Raw genomic sequence first — 18,087 nt, forward strand, 5'->3', positions numbered from 1 at the left:
GTTTTTAGTAGAGGAAATGTCTTCTGGAGGTTTAAAATAAAGGATGATGCCAATGGATAATAGTTGAAGACAAAAAAATGGTGGTCAGACAAGGTGAATAAGATATTGAAAGGGCAAAAGAGTCTTAGTATAACACACTGGTACAACATAGGAAGGATTCAGGGTATTTGTCTTCAAATATGTCTCAGAAGGTTTTTTGTCCTAAGAGCCTTGTGACATTGTATGAATTTTAGGACCAAAATTAACCATACATAACTAGTTTCAAATCCTATAAGAATTCAGTAAGTTTTCTTGAAATTCAACCTAAGAAACCACAAAATCGTGCAAACTAAAATGACATTCAAAAAGTTAAAAAAATTATCTTGTTAAAATATCAATAATACCAAAACCTCTGTTGATTGATGTTTAAAATGTTATTCTCGCAGAGTATTTTAGGCTTGCATGGAACACTGCATCTGGGAGACTCATTCACCTCTATCGTATTATTTATCTTGTAAAAATAAAGTTCAGTTCTTCTTTTAAATAAACCACTGACCATTTAATAATGTAAATGGGAAATATAACACAGACAACCAATTCATTTTGTTAAGCAAAGAGAGCTGAAAGAAATAAAGCTGTTTTCAAGAGGCAGCTGCCTTATGCGGAGGAAAATATTTCTTTTTTATTAGCTCCATCTGATGGCTGATCTGGTTTTTACACACTGCCTGGTGATAAATTCTCAACAGTAATTTTGTTTTCTCTCCCTCTCCTCTATCAGAAAGGTGTGCTATATTGAGAAAAGTCTGCTTATCTGATTATATGACTAGTTTATTGAATTCTGAAAAGTATTTATAATTATGCACAGTAAAGAATTATAATATTCTTTACAATAGTAAAGAAATCTTGTTCATCTTGTCATTTTTTTCCTTTTTAGGTCTAGAAGCATAAATATCAGTGATCACAGTGGTAGAAAATTTGAAATTTGAAAATATGAACATATTGTCAATATCGTCCTGTGTGCACATCTTCATATTAATATACACCTCTCTGATAAGTTTAGCTTGCCCCTTGCCTAATTTATGTTGGGCATGTACATGGAGATAAATTTTAACACACAAAAATGACTTTATATTCCTCATTCATGTTTTATACTAATGGACCAGTTTGGTAAAAACCTATTTATATGATATGCCATTCTAATTTTATCAGATATGAGCAGGCATGCTTGAGAATCCAATTCTGACAATGGAAAAAAATAACTTAGGATTTAAATGTTTTAAAAATACATAACTGAGCATAAGCATAAATAATATATAAATTAAGAAAAATACTATACCTCAGCATCATATTCCCATAACTGATTTCCTCTCATATGGTGGCATTTTAACATGATTACAGGTCCATTGAGTCTAGAAACATCCAAGCACAAGTCATCGGTCCGGATTTCTTTGTCAGCAGTGTAAGAAAATACCTGAAAATATAAAATTCAGCTAATAATCTAGTTTTCTAAAAGTTACAGTATTGCAGCTCTAACAGTGGAAGATTTCATATCATATAGACTTGTGTTTTCAAATGATTGCTACTATGTGATCTTAACAAAGCTAGTTCATTTTTCTAAGTCTTTTTCCTCAACTAATAAATAAGAACAATGTAATCTGTTTTATAGGGTTTTGGTAAAGCCTCAAATGTAACAAAATTATTAAATGCTCATCATTTGCTGGCACTGTATTTCCTGCATGATACTTTTGTTAAAAACTCACAATAAGTTAAATAAAATAAAGTTTGTAAAATGCCTAGAGCTTAATAAAAGGCAGTCCTTGTTCTTATCATCTTATCACCAATTCCCCAACTCTAGATATAATGTTGTTTTTTTATATAGAAGTTTAAATCTCTCTTTCTGTAACATAAATACATCACATAAATTTTATAAAATGTTGGTGGGTTTCTGAAAGTTGTAGAATTATCTTCTCTAGAGATCTCATTAAAGGGAGGCTCTATACTTAACTCTCTAATATGGTTTGGCGAGGCTTGACTACATCAATTCCTCTCAAAATAGCCAAGAATTGTCAAAGGAGATTGTGGACTCATTCTTAGAGAATTCAAATTGAAACTATAATAATCTTTATTATTTTGCTTCTGGTGTGAATAATTTATTTATAACATTGATTATTAAAGTTTTATGAGAGTTATTATGTACATAATCATAAAATGCATTTTCTTCTTTTGGCTATGACAAGCATGGTTCATTACTCTGTGTGTTTTTCTTTTTTCCTTGCAATGTCAACAAGGGACATAATAACAAAGGTTCTCTCAGGGTCTTTTTGTTTCCCAAAGACATCTGATAAAACCTGAGGAAGTCAGCTTTACAAATAACATAAACTCTGAGCCCTAGTTGTAAACTGAACAAGTTGGAAGGGTTGCCTCTGCAGCCCTGCTACTCAGGATTTCTATGAAAATCACAAAAAGCGGTGAAAGGAAGTTGCACAGTCAGTGATGGAATCCAAGTACCCTCTTAAGCCAACCTCTTAAAAGGAAATTCTTCACAAAAGTTATCCATGCCACTCAACAACATAAAATTTTGAGAGGTATTTGAAGTTCATTTATTAATAATTCAATTATATAAAATATATTGTAGATTTCGTATTTGGAAATAAATAAATTTTATATTTTTATTATTTTTTCATATTCTTCATACTTTTCATTTGTCATACTTTTGATAAAAAACTAAAAGAAGAATAAAAGAAAAACCCACTAAAGATAAGTATTTGTATCCTCCCAAACATAGTAATTTTGAGAACACAATTACAAACTTATTTAATTATTCATAAATAACTGAATCTGGATCTTAAATTGAGGGAGGGAAATTTCCACAGAGATTTCTTTTGCCTATTATAGGGCTATTTGAATAGTGAAGGATAATCTTCCACATTACAATTGCTGCCTTATAATTGTGTACAAATGCCCGTGTAAAAATAGACACCAGAACATCTACATTCAGCATTACTTTTCTATAGTTAGTACTGTATAATAATGGCTTCAACAAAGATTCACCTCAGGTCTCTTAAGATAGTTTGAAAACTGTACCTGTTGAAAGTTCTAGAGAGTAGTCTACTACAGTCTTTATTTCTCAATCTCCAATTTAGATTTATTTTTTGGTCAATTAGTAGATACCTTAAGTAATTTACAGTCAAGAAAGATGTATTTATAGAATGTTTTCTGAGCCTACATATGCATCTATGAGATTATATATATTTTTTGCCCTTTCTACTTGAAAAAAAGGTTAATTAATGTTAAAATGCTTGGCCCACAAGTAATTTTTCTGGAAGAAAAAATCTGAAGATAATGCTTCATTATTTTCTGGCATTAATATAAAATCAGGATTAATCTGCTTTTTGTACCTGGGAAAAAAATCTCTTTTTTATGCTTGATTGTTTCTAGGATATTTTTTACTCTTTATAATAATAAAAAATCAGTGCATGTCAGTATATACCTAACCTTCTTGACTTTATCTGAAAAGTATTAGGTTTGATATTAATTATTTATCCTTTATATCTATTATGTTTTAACCCATAATTATTCTTTGTGTGCTTTTTCATATCTACTACTGTCAAAGGTTCATGGAACTCACTTTGGGTATATTGAATATTACATGCAAAATACTTTGTAGAGACCCTAGCAAATAGAAAGAATTTATAGTAACTGATATTTAGAGTTATTATTACCAGTCCTGGAGCCAATCCCAGGTTGTGGAGTTATATGTGGATTCTTGCTTTGGTGATCTACCCAGTATCCCCAAAGACTTTTAGGACAGGAGCCCAGTATTTTTTGCTCTTATCTGTCTGTGCCCATCCCTTGGCTACTACATAAAGTCCTGAGGGAGAAGTTATAATACCAAATGACAGATTTTCCTAATACTTTCAGCATAATACTAGCTCTACATATTGTGACACTCTGGAATTATTACTTCTGAGTTCCTTTATGATTTGGGGAAAAAACCTCAAATTTCTTGCTGGATTTCCTAGGAAGCAGCTATTCTACATGCTGCTGCCTGTCTCAGTACCCCACATAGACTATCTCACGGGGTACGTGTAATGTGTAACCTGTTCTCCTTCATTGTAGTTAAAAATCTTCATGCCTGACCATAACGTAAGATAAAATATTCCAAACCTGAAAGCCTACAAAGCGCTTTACCTTAAACTGTCACACATGTTGATAACTACAATATACAAGATTGATTCCTTTATTAGTAAAATCTCATTGTCCATTCTCTTACAAAAAAAATGAAAACTATTCTTTCTTCTTTTCTAGTTATCACCCAAATTGCTTTATCATTGGTTACCAATACTTATTCCCACTAAAGCAGAATTGAGTTACACACACCATAGACTTAGCATGTTTTCAGTTACTCTAATGCCAGATTGACTTTAAGGATAATTAATTAGTTCAAAGTCTAATCATTTTAATTAAGCTAAGATGACCAGAAGCAGAGTAAAACAATCAATCTCTGTGTCCTTCCTTCCAATATAAAAGAGTAGAGAGGGAGGAAGATAACATTAATTGAGCACCTACCTGTGTAAGAGACTGTGATATGCTTCATATATTTTAAATAAATTTGCCTTTTTCTTTTATTGTGCAATTACATTCATATTCCTATGAATGTATAACAACTTACATTATTGCAAAGCATAATAAGTAGAGCTCCTTATATAAATTACATGGATTTAATAGTTTATGGTATTTTGAAAATTTTGTGATTTACAGCTTATGTTGACTAAATACATAAAATTCTGAGCTATCTGGTAATACACACGTTCTTGTGTGGTGCGTTGGTCAAGCTAGGTCTACAAATAACTACTTAAAAGGCTATTTCTCAGTGCTTTTAATTTCAGCTATGATATAAGATAGAGATAGCGACAGAGATGATAGAACCTATGCTCCATTTTGTGGATCTTGTTGATATTTACGCCTTCCAAAACTACTCTGATCACTGTAGCAATTCAGTTTTTATCATCTCCTATTGTATTAGTTTACTAGGGTTGCCCTAATAATGCTGGACTTGGTGGCTTAAAGAACAGAAATTTATTTCCTAACAGTTATGTAGGTTAGTCCAAGAGGAAGATGTCAGTAGGGTTGGTTCTTCTGAGGCATCTTTGCTTGGCTTGAAGATGGCCGTCTTCTCCCTGTGCCTTCACATGGTCTCACCTCTGTGCCTGTCTGTGTCCTGATCTCTTTTTCTTAAAGGACACCAGTCGTATTAGAGTAGGGCCTACATGATGATTTCATTTTACTTTATCCTCTTTAAAGACCGTACTTACAAATACAATCATATTCTGAGGTACTGGGGGGAAAGGACATCAACACATGAATTGGAAGGGGGACAATTCACAATTTAGTTCTAGAACACCTATTAGCCTTTTAAAATGTATTGAAAAAGACAATATAACTTTTCCTCCTCGTAAGTGAAAACTCTTCTGTGCATGACTTTTTGGCTTTCTAGGTTGCGTTGGGATTCAATTCAGAAATTAGAATGTGCTGTTCAGTATTATTTATCAAAACTCTAAATGTAATGCAATATTAAATCTTCTCCCCTTCTCAGAATTGGACCTGCTTTCTGTTGGGAGCTTGCAGTGGAAAAGGCCATCTTTGACTTCTCTATTTCATTGTCTTAAGCTGCTTCTTTTACTCATCACCCCTGCCTACTTCCAAATTCCCCCAGGCTGCTAATCAATATTTTACTCTTCAAAGATAGTAAAGCTATAGGAAAGGTCTTACTTGAATTGTTTCTTTATAACTTCCTTTTGTTCTCTGGCCTGGCAGAGATTTAAATTTCCCTGTCCTGAGACTATTTGTGTTTTTGTAGAAGAAATTCCCATCCCTGAGCACTTCTCAATGCAGTTCTAACGAAGAGAACAATGCATATTTTATAAATGAGGTACTTTTTGTGACATGACAAACTCTGGGAGGCAAGCTGACCATAGGCAGTGTAGTTAGTTCCCTTAATCTATTTAATAGTTGTCACAAGCCAGCCTTATCATGCAAGTCAGTTCACAGCCCGCCACATTCTATAAGTACAAGAAGCACATAACAAGCTCTCAAAGTGGTGTCCTACATAATTCACAGGGCCCAGTGCAAAATGGAAATGCAAGAAATATTGTTTAAAAGATTATCAAGAATTTTAAAATTGTTGGGCCCTTCATGGTTGCACACCCAAGAAGCCATCCCTTGCTTGAGTCCTTCTCTTACTGGAAGCTAGAATCCCAGCCCCTCCTCTCTAGAGAAAGGGCAACTACTCTATCCATAGAAAATCTTACAATTTTCTCCATATTCTAATACCTTCTATTATGGGTTGAATTGTGTCTCCCAAAATGATATGTTGAAGTCCTAACCACCAGTATCTCAGATAGTGAATTTTTTGGAAATAGTTTTTATTATAAGGTCATAATGGTGTAGGGTGGAGCCTTAATCCAAAATGACTAGGGTCATAAAAAGAGAACAGAAACATACAGAGAAAAAACAGCCATGTGATCACAAAGGCAGAGACTGGAGGGGTGCATCTACAAGCCATGGGACACCAAGGATTGCTGGCAAGCACCAGGAGCTAGAAGAGGCAAGGAATGATTCTCTCCCAGGTTTCAGAACAGGTATGGCACTTTTGAAGCCTTGATTTCAGACTTCTAGCCTCCAGAACTGTGGAACAAAAAATTTGTATTGCTTTGAGCCACCCAGTTTGTTGTACCTTGTCATGACAGCCCCAGGAAATGAATACACCTCCTTTTACTCCTTATGCTTGAAGACATGGAACCAGTTTTCCAAATTGTCATTGCAAATTTTGCATGTGGAAGTCTGATTTTAGATTTCATGTTTATTGGATCTTGGTGTCTGGGCTGAAAATTCTAACCTCCAGTTATATTTTTCAAAAGCATCAAATCAATCATTTTCATAATAATTTTCTATTTAGATACCGCTTCATAAAATAGTTCTTTACTATGATAAGGTGATTTATCTGATTGCATACTTTATTGAGGTCATATTGATTTCTGTCTCTGAATTGATATTGTACTCAAATGAGTACTATATATAAAGGATGATAGCCACTTCCAATCTTAATTCCTTTCAATCTCAGTATTTTTCTGTTCAGAGATGATAAGCATTTTTCATTATTTCAAATATATATATGGTTTGCTCTGGAGTTTTCTTTTTAGGAAGTAAGCCCAAAGGAATTTTATGATTCTTCAAATATCTAAAATTAAAACACCATTAAATGATTTTTAAGAATCTTTGTGAGAATGATATAAAATATTCTACATTAAATTTATACTTTATTTCAAAAGTATTTCAAAGATTAATGTTGGTATTTTGACCTCCTCCCATGAATGAAGAAAGTTCTTAATGGTGCCTAGAATGGTGAATTCTTTCCAGAAGGTTTTCAGCTTACTTTGCCCACATCCATCAGAGAAGTCACTATCTATGGAAGCTATAGCCTTACAAAATTTATTTCTTAAAGAATAAGACTTGAAAGTCTAACTTACTCCTTGACTCATGGGCTGTAGAACTGATGTTGAGTTAGCAAGGATAAAAGCAACATTAATCTCCTTCTACATATTCATTGAGTTTTTGGGTGACCAGGTACATTGTTAGTGTGCAATAACATTTTCAAAGGAATCTTTTCTTCTGAGCAGTAGGTTTCAACAGTAGGCTTAAAATATTCAGTAAATCATGCTGTAAACAGATGTGCTATCTTCCAAGCTTTGTTTTTCCATCAATAGAGCATAGGCAGAGTAGGTTTAGCATAATTTAAGTGCCCTAGGATTTTCAGAATGATAAATGAGCACTGGTTTCAACTTAAAGTCACCAGCTGCATTTGTCCCTAACAAAAGAGGCAACCTGACCTTTAATCTTTGAAGCCAGGCATTGACTTTTCTTTTCTAGCTATGAAAGTCCTAGACAACACCTTCTTCCAATATAAGGCTGTTTATTCTACATTGAAAACCTGTTGTTTAATGTAGCCATGTTCATTTTAGCTATATCTTCTGCATAACTTATGGCAGCTTCTACAATGGCAATTGCTGCTCCACCTTGCACTTTTATGTTATGGAGGTGGCTGGTTTCTTTAAACCCCGTGAACCAACCTCTGCCAGCTTCAAACTTTTCTTCTGCAGCTTCCTCACTTTTCTCAGCCTTCACGGAGAGTCAGGGCCTTGCTCTGGATTAGGCTTTGGCTTAAAAAATGTTGTGGCTGGTTTGATCTTCAATCCAGACCACTAAAACTTTCTCCATATCAGCAATAAGGCTGTTTTACTTTCTTGTTATTTCTGTGTTAACTGGAGTAATACATATAATTTCCTTCAAGAACTTTTCCTTTGCCTACACAACTTGGCCAACTCTTTCAGCCTATCTTGGCTTTTGACATGCCATCCTCACTAAGCTTAGTCATTTCTTGCTTTTGATTTAAAGTGAGAGATGTGTGACTCTTTCTTTCACTCGAACACTTAGAGGCCATTATAGGATTGGCCTAATTCCAATATTGTTGTGTCTCAGGGAATAGAGAGACCCGAGGAGAGAGATAGAGAGATGGGGAAATGGCCTGTCTAAGAACACACATAACATTTATTAAGTCGTCTGTCTTATATGGGTGTGGTTCATGGTGCCCCAAAACAATCACAATAATAGCAACAAAAATCACTGGTCACAGATCACCATAAAAGACATAATAATGATAAAAAAGTTTGAAATATGGTGAGAATTAACAAAACGGGACACAAAGACATGAAGTGAGCACACATTGTTGGAAAAATGGCACCAACAGACTTGTTCCATGCAGAATTGCCACAAATTTCAATTTGTAAACAATGCAATATCTTTGAGGTACAATAATGTGAAGTGCAAAAAAGTGAAGAGTAAAACAATAGGGTATCCCTGTGTGTATATATATTCATTTTTGTTTTGTTTTATTACTTTTTATTAAGGTATAGTTTACAAATATATATATGTACATTCTGTGTGTATTCAAAATGTCTATAATTATATTTGATTTGTAGGTTTTGATTTCATTATAGTTTTGATTTATAAAATACTTTTCTTGCTGAGTTCTTCAGGACAATATTTACTCTTATAAGAGTTCACAGTTTGAAGGGTTTCTGTATACCAAATTATGTCAACTGCCTCACTTTTTAAATGAAACTGAAGCCAAAAATGTTATAGGATTCACTCAATATGTCCAAGCTGCTTAGTGACAGAGGTCTCTCTAGACCCCAAGCTCAACTTTGTGCCACTGTTCTTCTATGTGATTATAGTAGTACCTTTTACACACCCATCATTTAGCCATTTAGGACCTCTGGAGTCTCTGGGAGATCACATTAGGTATTTGGAATGCAGTCAATTTGAGAATGTGTCAACCACAATCCAAAGGGATAACTTATAAGAAAATAAATACATCATAATAGTTTTCTCCCCTTTTTATGTAAAAATATACCCCCAAATTTGCATTTAAATAAAATGGAAAATAATTTAACAACAAAAATTAGAGCCTTAGCAATGTGATTTACTTTATAAAATGTTCTCTCTCCCTGTATGTCACACCATCCTGAAGTCAGCATGGAGAATGCATAGATGGAATTGAATTCATCAGTGGAGCTGTCAAACAGAGACTTTTGTTCCCAGGCAGTACATTTTCTACCTTAATTGACTTCAGACTTTACCCATAGGCTGTTAGCTTAGTGGTTTGTGTAGAGAAGGGTCAGGAGAAGAAGTAGGTAGCTTCTAGCTGTGTACCCTTAACTTACCCTTACACACCTAGATGATATCTATATGTTCAATATTCTCATCCTATTTTCATCCTATTGTCAACATCACCTGTGAAGCCTTAAATTTTCCCCTCTCACCTCAATATAACTATATATAACAATTTGATGCTTCTCAGTTTGTGCTCAGCAAGTCATCTCATTCTTCCATCTCTTACTATTGTTTTGTGCTGATCACATCACTAGGACTATCCTTTCCACTCCACTTAGCCATGGAAAAGACTATCCTCCTTAAAGCATTAGAACATTCTTCACTTTTTTCATTTAGCCCTTTGTAAAAACTTTTACCCAAATAGCTTCTCTGCATTGAACTGCAGGTAGCTATTAACTCTGTATATCTTTGGAGCAGGATAACACTAAAACAATGGGCTTTGGAAAATTACACAGACCTGGATTTGAAAGCCATTACCATCAGAACCAGAGGTACTGGGTGGCTTTTCAAAATCTTGGATTCCTCATCTGAGAAAAGGCATGAATATGCCTCTTGTTTCATGGGTTATTTTAGAGACCAAATAGGGCAATTCATGTAAGCTCTAAACATGGTCCTCGTCTCATGTAATGTCTAAATATTAGTGATTATCTGTGCAACATTCATGCATAAAGTCTACATTTGACTACATTCTTCCTCGTCTTTTCCCACTGGTTTTTTTATGTTTTTTTTTTTTTAAACCTTGTTGACCCAGTAACAATGCTAAGAATATATTTTGAATCCTTATGGAAACTCTTCTAGGAAGAGAGTAGTGTCCGATAATTACTTATTGAATTGAAATGAAAACAATTTGTCTTTGAAATTTTCTAGTCCCTTTGTGGAAAACAGAGCAAGAGTGTAAGATAATACAATAAGCTGTATGTGCTAATACAATAACAAAATGTGACTGACATTTCTATTTTCTTTCTACTTCATTATTAAATCCTCCTATTTTAAACATTACTGATGTTAAAGTTTATGTATTTTTAATACTTGACTCTGCCCTGAAGGGTTTTAAAGGAAGTCTACAATTCATGAAATCTAATATATAAACATTATGCTCCACATACTCATATTTTACTATCGCAGTATTGAATAATATAAATTGCAAATTTAAGCAATATATTCCAGTTGGGAATCCCTTCCAAAATATTTCCCACCAGACATGCTTGAATTTGCAGATGTTGATTTTTCTGCTTTTTATGTGACTGTGGTACAATTTGCAGGTGGTCCAAGGCTCCCATCTCCTGGTGTACATGCCCTAATAGTGGTCCCCAACCTTTTATGCCACCAGGAACTGTTTTCATGGAAGACAATTTTTCCATCGACCAGGAAGGAAGATGGTTTTAGGATGATTCCAGTGCATTACATTTATTATGCACTTTATTTCTATGATTATAATATTGTAATATATAATGAGATAATTATACAATTCACCATAGGTTAGGGACTTCTGCTATAAAACCTCCTTCCCTTGAATGTGGGGCAGACTGGGAGGATGACAGGACAGCCACTTCAGAATTATGTTATGTCATGTAAGATATGATGTACAACCTCAGATAAGAAACTGAAGAGAGAGATTCTCCTGCTTGCCTTGAGGAGGAAAACTGCCATGTTTTGGAGAGGGCCATGTGGCAGGAAACTGAGGCTAGCCTCTACCTGCTGAGAACAACCCCTGGCAGAGAGCCAAGAAACAAAGATGGGAAATCAGCTGCAAGGAACTCAATTCCACCAACAACCAGGGAGACCAGATGATGACCCTGAGCCTCAGATGAGATCACAGCTTTGGTTGACACCTGGATTTCATCTGTATTCAACCCTGAGCAGAGAACCCAGCAAGGTTGTGCCTGAATTTCTCCTACAGAACTGTGAGATAATAATTTTGTGTTGTTTTAAGCCACTAAATTTGTAGTAATTTGTTATGTAACAATAGAAAACTAATATGAGGACCATCGGGAAAAAGGAAACAGATGCAAAAACTAGAATTGTTCTCACTATGTGGAATACCTTTCACACTCTGTCTCCGTCATTCTTTTATTCTTTTAATGATTCATTCACCTATGTACTCAACAGGTACTTTTGAGTGTGTTGAAGGTGTCAGGCTTTATTCAAACATGGCCTTTGTGAAAACGTGGGCTTAAATACAAAAACATCTAAGTGTGAGGCAACAGTTCTGCAAAAGTTTCTCCCACTATTCCAACCTGCCTTGCACTCTGTTCTCTGTGTTCTTATTGTAATGATTTTCTGTAACAACTTATCTTTCCCTTGATGGTATTCTTTCCTACGTCTTCCTGATTATATCATTCCTTAAATACTGACTCTATGAAGAATCAGCCCTCAAACATATAAATTACAAGGGAAGAAAAGTGAACTACTGGATGGGATATTCTTCATCAGCCACGTGCAACATACATACATGGGTTCCCTTTATAACTATCTCATTGGCTGGTACCACCGTGTTGCAAGATATCTGGTCATCTGGTCTTTGAGGTTCTTACTGATTTATGCCTGTGAATGCAAAATAGGCATAACAGCAGTAATATATGTCATTCACATGACATCTATATAAGCTATTACATATGCTTTAGTATTTGTTTTATTAACTACAAATTAATGGTAAAAAGCTTTTTGATATCCTATCTGAATGTCTTTCACTGGGGTTTTGTAACATTTCATACCTTTTAAAAGCTTTTCACTTACATTATATCATTGGTCACTTCCTAAAACTCTGGTATATGGTACATAATTAGATAAAAATTATAAATATACAAAAAGTCTGAAAAGGAAAATGATAATGTTCTAGATGGCACAAAGATGCACATTTTGTATAACAGTTGCAACCACCTCTGATTATCTGTAAAGGTAACCTAATCTTTAGTTTAAAGTAAATAAAGTATTGAAAATTAACCTCCCAATTTGTTACCACAACATTTGCATTGGGTGCAAATAATACTAAATTTTTCTAGGTGGTTTCAAGCTTAAGAATTCTTATTTACCTATGGCTTTCAGTATTGCTGCAAACTAAGAGCAGAGTCTATTTAGTTTGGGTTCCTCCAAAAACAAACACTAAGACACGGATTCAAGTACAAGTAGTTTAATAGGGAGATTGATCCCAGGAAAGACCAGTGTGGGGTTAGGGAAGGAAAAAAGGAGAGTAAAGTTTAAATTATCAAATTATTTACACTGTGGGGGCACTAGAGCTTAATTCTCTGGCAATCAATGTAGAACAAACACCTCAGAGGCAGTCCGCTCAAAGAGTGAAGGAGCTAGGATATTTATATATCACCTCCCCTAGCTTTTGCTTAGGGTGAGCTTCCGGGCAGTATAATTTATTAATTCCCTGAGTGTGAGCAGGTAGACGAAGCAACCTCTGTTAGAGAAAATCCTCAGGCAAAGGGGTAGACGTGCTGGCCTTTGGATGTTGGGTCAGAAGCAAGTGGAAGGAGATAAAATAAACAACATTTTGAGAGCAACTTCTGTGTGCTAGGCAAGATAGCTGTCATTTAAAATATATCGTATATTAAATATGCTATAGCACACATCACATATTATTATTCCTCTTTTATGAATTAGGAATATCAGGCTTGCAAAGTTTAAGTAAATTCTCCAAAGTCACTCAGTTTGCAAGTAGGAGAACAAGTCTTTGAACTATTGTCTGGCAGGCCCCAAATCCCATGTTCTTTCTGCACACTTAGCAGTTTGCTTCCTGGTGATAATTTTTAAAAAAAATGAAACTCTGGACTTTATTCAGATTTCATTAGTTTTTGCATAATGTTGCCATATGATCCCATGCTCATTTTTTCTAGGATTCCATCCCATATTATATTTAATCATCATATCCCCTTATCCTACTCAGACCGATGCTCAGACTTTTCTCTTTTTGATGATGGTTTTCAGGAGTATTAATCAGGTATTATAGAGAAAGTCTTTCAGTTTGGATTTGTCTAACGTATATCTCATGGTTGGATTGTGGTTATAGGGTTTTAGGAGGAAGACCACAAAGGTGCAGTGCTAGTCTCACCACATCACATCAAAGGTGCATGATATCACTATGACTCACGGTGCAGAACCTTGATTACATCCCCAAGGTAGTATTTGCCAGTGTTTCTCAACTGTACAGTTACCACCATCCCACGCCATGTTCTACTCTTTGGAAGTAAGTCAACACAGGCCACGTGCAATGGGGGGAGGAGAGTTAACTTCCACCTCCTAGAGGAGGGATCATCTACGGAAATTATCTGAAATTTGTCTGTACAGGAGATCACAGAGATCAATTTTAATGTGTCTCTAAAAATGTCAGTCTAAAATTGGGGGTCATGTCTTTATGTTAGATTTATATGTAATACCACATTGAGATTCCCACATTTAAAAAATAAATCCAGTTCATGGGCACTTGATTAACTCACTGAATGAAGGAAAATTCGAGGTACCTTTGGTAGGTGGATTGGACTGTGACAATTTCTGCCACCCAGAGTTGGTACTTGCTCTCAGTAATGTGTAAGCCATGAATTGACTACTACTGGCCATGGGTCACCCATCAAAGCCACTTTGATCATTCCCTGGTGTTACAATGTCCCTAAATGCATGTCTGAATTTTTTGGTTAAAAAAAACAAACAACTTTTACATGTTATAGCCATATATACATATTTTACTTCTTTTAAATAAAATGAATATCCCAAATCTTTTTAGAAAGTTAGAACTACAGAGTTGGAGTAGAAATATGTCTATCTGGTAGGGTTTTGTTAGAAGACTAAGATTTTCTATTAGAAATTCGAATGGACACTAGGCTGTTTCCATGGTAACCCACTGAAGCCTTTTTCCCTTAATGGGGAGGTGTCATTTCTGTACACACCACATGTAGCTTCTTGCTTTGTATTGGATCAAATCCTTTGATAACAGAATAAAAGAAATGAATTGAAAACATTTCTATAGTCTGTTCCTGCTTGCTGCGAAATTATACTTGGGAACTAAATAACAAGAATAAAAAGCCCTTTTCATTTTGGCTGTATTCACTATGTCATTTTTAATAATGAAAGTGCATGGCCAAGTATTTTCATGATGCTTATTGCAAATAGGTTATAAGCTATCCTTTGACAGCCTTTGTAGTCTGAAAGCATTTTGCTCCTTTTGTCCCCTCAGGTCAAAATTCCCTTGCCTGACATTTACATTCTATTGTAATCTCAACTCCTTGACTTATAAAACTTAATTTTCCATGGTCCCAGTCCAGGCCTTCAACTCTATTTGTGCCAATATTCTCACTGTCCTTGCACACACTCCATTCTCTGTGCTCATGACTGCTTTGTGCAGCCTTTTAGACCCATTCCTGTCCTTATCAGACCTTCTTCTTGTAAAGCATATGAATACTTGTTGTATTGTTAATGATTTTTTTGTATTCCCAATGAGATTGAGTATAGGGTTTGTGTGCCTGTTTACTTATTTATATTTCATCTTGTTATAAAGCAGATTTAAACAGAAAAAAATATATATATGCACACACATATATACAAAATAGGTAAAATATAAAAGAGGAAAAAACCCCATCTCACACTGCTAATTTTTTGCTTCTGTTTAGTGAGGAATGCAATAAAATACTAGAAAATATATACAAAAAATTTATTCTGACATACTTCAGAATAAATAAAAATGATAGCTTTTAATGGTAAGAATAGATCATTAATTTGGAGAATTAGCTAATAAAATTCAGAGAATTTTTTCATAATTTATACAGAAAAATGATGACAATTACATGATATCTCAGATCAAATTTCTTTTTAATTTGACATCAAGAGTATATAGTTAGGGCTATTATAATATAGAAGATATTTTGTTGGTATAGTTTGACTATTATGTCTACATTTGTAACAACGAGGCAAAATATCTATGGAATATATAGTTAACTTTAAATAAATGAAATAATTAAAACATTTTGTTTTCAGCCATGTAAATGTGTAGCTTGCATTTTATTAGTTTCCTCACTTTGGGTTACCTTAAATAATATTTTATATATGATGACTTCTTTTAAAAATTGGTGAGTTTTAAGCAAGGGATGCTTTAAAAATCTTGGTGCTATCAAAATATTATACCTGATCTTTCCATTTGGCTTGCAGATTTCTTAGACTTTTCTTTTTTCCTAACTTTATTTTTCTCTTCCTGGGATAAATTATTAGCATTGATTGGTCAAATATTTGAACATAAACTTTTTGTCTAGTTTTAGGCTATCTCGGTTTCATTGTGCTATCTTTTATGAAAAAACTAAGTTTTCATATTCTAAAGGGAAAAAATACCTAGAAGTATCATTGCCTAATTTCTTCCAAAAATGTAAGAATTTAATAACAAGGATAGAATTGGGAATGCGGTAAGATTAAGAATATTTCAGGTACAGCAAAGCAAACGATCACACATATGGATTCTGCTTGGCATCTTGAGAATATAAAAGTGGACTAGGCAACACTTAATTTAGAAATCATGGACATTATTTACCTTACTTAGAAAATAATAAATTGGCTTTTACTACTAGATTAAGCAAAGATAAAATTTACTAAAAAGTGCTTAAATTGGTAATTTTAAGTAATTATGCCCTCATTGAAAGGTAGGCACTGAGGCAGATGGTCTAAGGGAGAGAGAGAAACCAAAGATTATTTCAAAAGACCTTAATATTTTTCACATATAGTAGATTCATTCATTCCCACCTTTTAAAATTTTTTTAAATATTATAATAAATATGTAAAATGTTGGCAGGAAGATTACTTGAATAAGGAAGCAGTTTAGGGTAATGGTTAAGGTTATGGTCTCAGGTCAAGAGGAATTAAGCATCAGACAGGAGAAAAGTATTTGAGGACAAAGTGGGAAAAAAAATGAGAGTCAGAAGATTGAAAGAGTACACAGGAGTAAGAAGTTCTGCTGGAACTAAATATGGAGTTTAATGGAGACAAGCCTATCTTGGTAAAGTTAGTAGAAAACCTGGAGTCTTAATTGTGAGTAACAGGAGCTTCAGAGAAGATAAATTGTTGGGCAATGGGAGCAAATTGATGTTGTTAGTAGCAAAACATTTTTCTTACAGTAGGTTTTTCAGTTAATAGCTTACCATTCTCAGTAAGAAAAGTTCTATTGATGGTGTGAGATAACAGAGGTATATATGCCTTTGTGTATATGTGTATTTAATGTGTGTGTGTGTTGAGGCTTTTATTAAACTAGGGTAGTATTAAACTGCTTCATAAGAGTGTGTGATATTTCACTTTTTATGGGAGGTTTTTCCAACTATTCTGAAAATCCCACTAATAAAATAAATACGAATTCATGTATATTTTACTAAAAAACTTAGAGTATCATTTTAATGTTTAAGTCTTATAGAAATTTAATTTGTAAGCTCTCTGAAGCATGGGTTGATGATGATATACTTTAATTAATTGGTTAATCAGTAGAATAAATATTTCTTTTGTCCTCCTATTTGGATTGACATACTTCGGTATTATCATCTTTTTTTTAAACATGTTTATTATATTTTAATGAGATGACTCTGTTGAAAATGCTTGCCAGTCATGTTGTTAGGGAATGTGGATCACAAATTATGCATAATAATCCAATATCCAAGTTGTAGTTCGCAAGTGTTTTCTCCCTTGTGTTCATAAGTTTTTAGTGCTATTTTTATTTAGAAAGTGCTTTAAATTTCAATAGTGTGACTTTAAAATTAAACAGGTCAAAATTTAAAAAGAAAAAATGTTATATAGCACCGTGGGGACCATTTACTGTCAGCCTGGAGGGAGATTAGAGCATTCTAGTCCATCATTTTCTAAGATGTCTTCTCCTAGTCTCTAGACTGCCTTCTCCTCCAAGTTTAGTCTGGCATCCTTCCTTGTTACCATAGTCCCTTTTCCATATACTACTTTCCTTATCAAGAATCATAGTGGAAATTTTTATGATCTAAACACCAGGAATAATTGGATCTTTCTGAAGCTGGCTTTATATTATTGACACACAAGAAATCATAAAACCAACTTTGTACTCACAGCTAGAAAGCAAAGAGCCAAAGTGGTGACTTATTTAAATGAATGTAGGATTTCATGAAATTAATTTTAAATACTTTATAGTCAAATGATGATGGTGTTTTCTAGATTGGGGTGCTCTAACAGTTGTTTCAAGGCTTTTGAAAAAATGTCAAATGTGATAGATATTAATTCTCATTATATAGAAATATAAAATCTCTGAGTAATTCTTACCAGGGAAAGGAAAGGGCTGAACACAATAGATTTGCTATTTGGTGGCAAGGCAAAACTCAGAAAGATTAGATCACAAGTTTAAGTCCTGCAAGTTTTACTCAACTCCAAGCTTACATGAATGTT

General features: G+C 34.1%; 1 protein-coding gene across 2 annotated transcripts in view; it reads right to left on the minus strand.

The window, feature by feature from the left end:
• The window catches only part of GALNT13 (polypeptide N-acetylgalactosaminyltransferase 13), a 436,774-nt gene that overhangs the window by 11,592 nt on the left and 407,095 nt on the right, over window positions 1–18,087 (minus strand). For both annotated transcript variants that reach the window (XM_045559133.1, XM_045559132.1), the window contains exon 10: window positions 1,316–1,450. In XM_045559133.1, the coding sequence (XP_045415089.1) occupies window positions 1,316–1,450 (135 nt within the window). The remainder of the gene's footprint in view (window positions 1–1,315; window positions 1,451–18,087) is intronic.

Source organism: Lemur catta, chromosome 8, assembly GCF_020740605.2.
Source record: "Lemur catta isolate mLemCat1 chromosome 8, mLemCat1.pri, whole genome shotgun sequence".
Lineage (NCBI taxonomy): Eukaryota > Metazoa > Chordata > Mammalia > Primates > Lemuridae > Lemur > Lemur catta.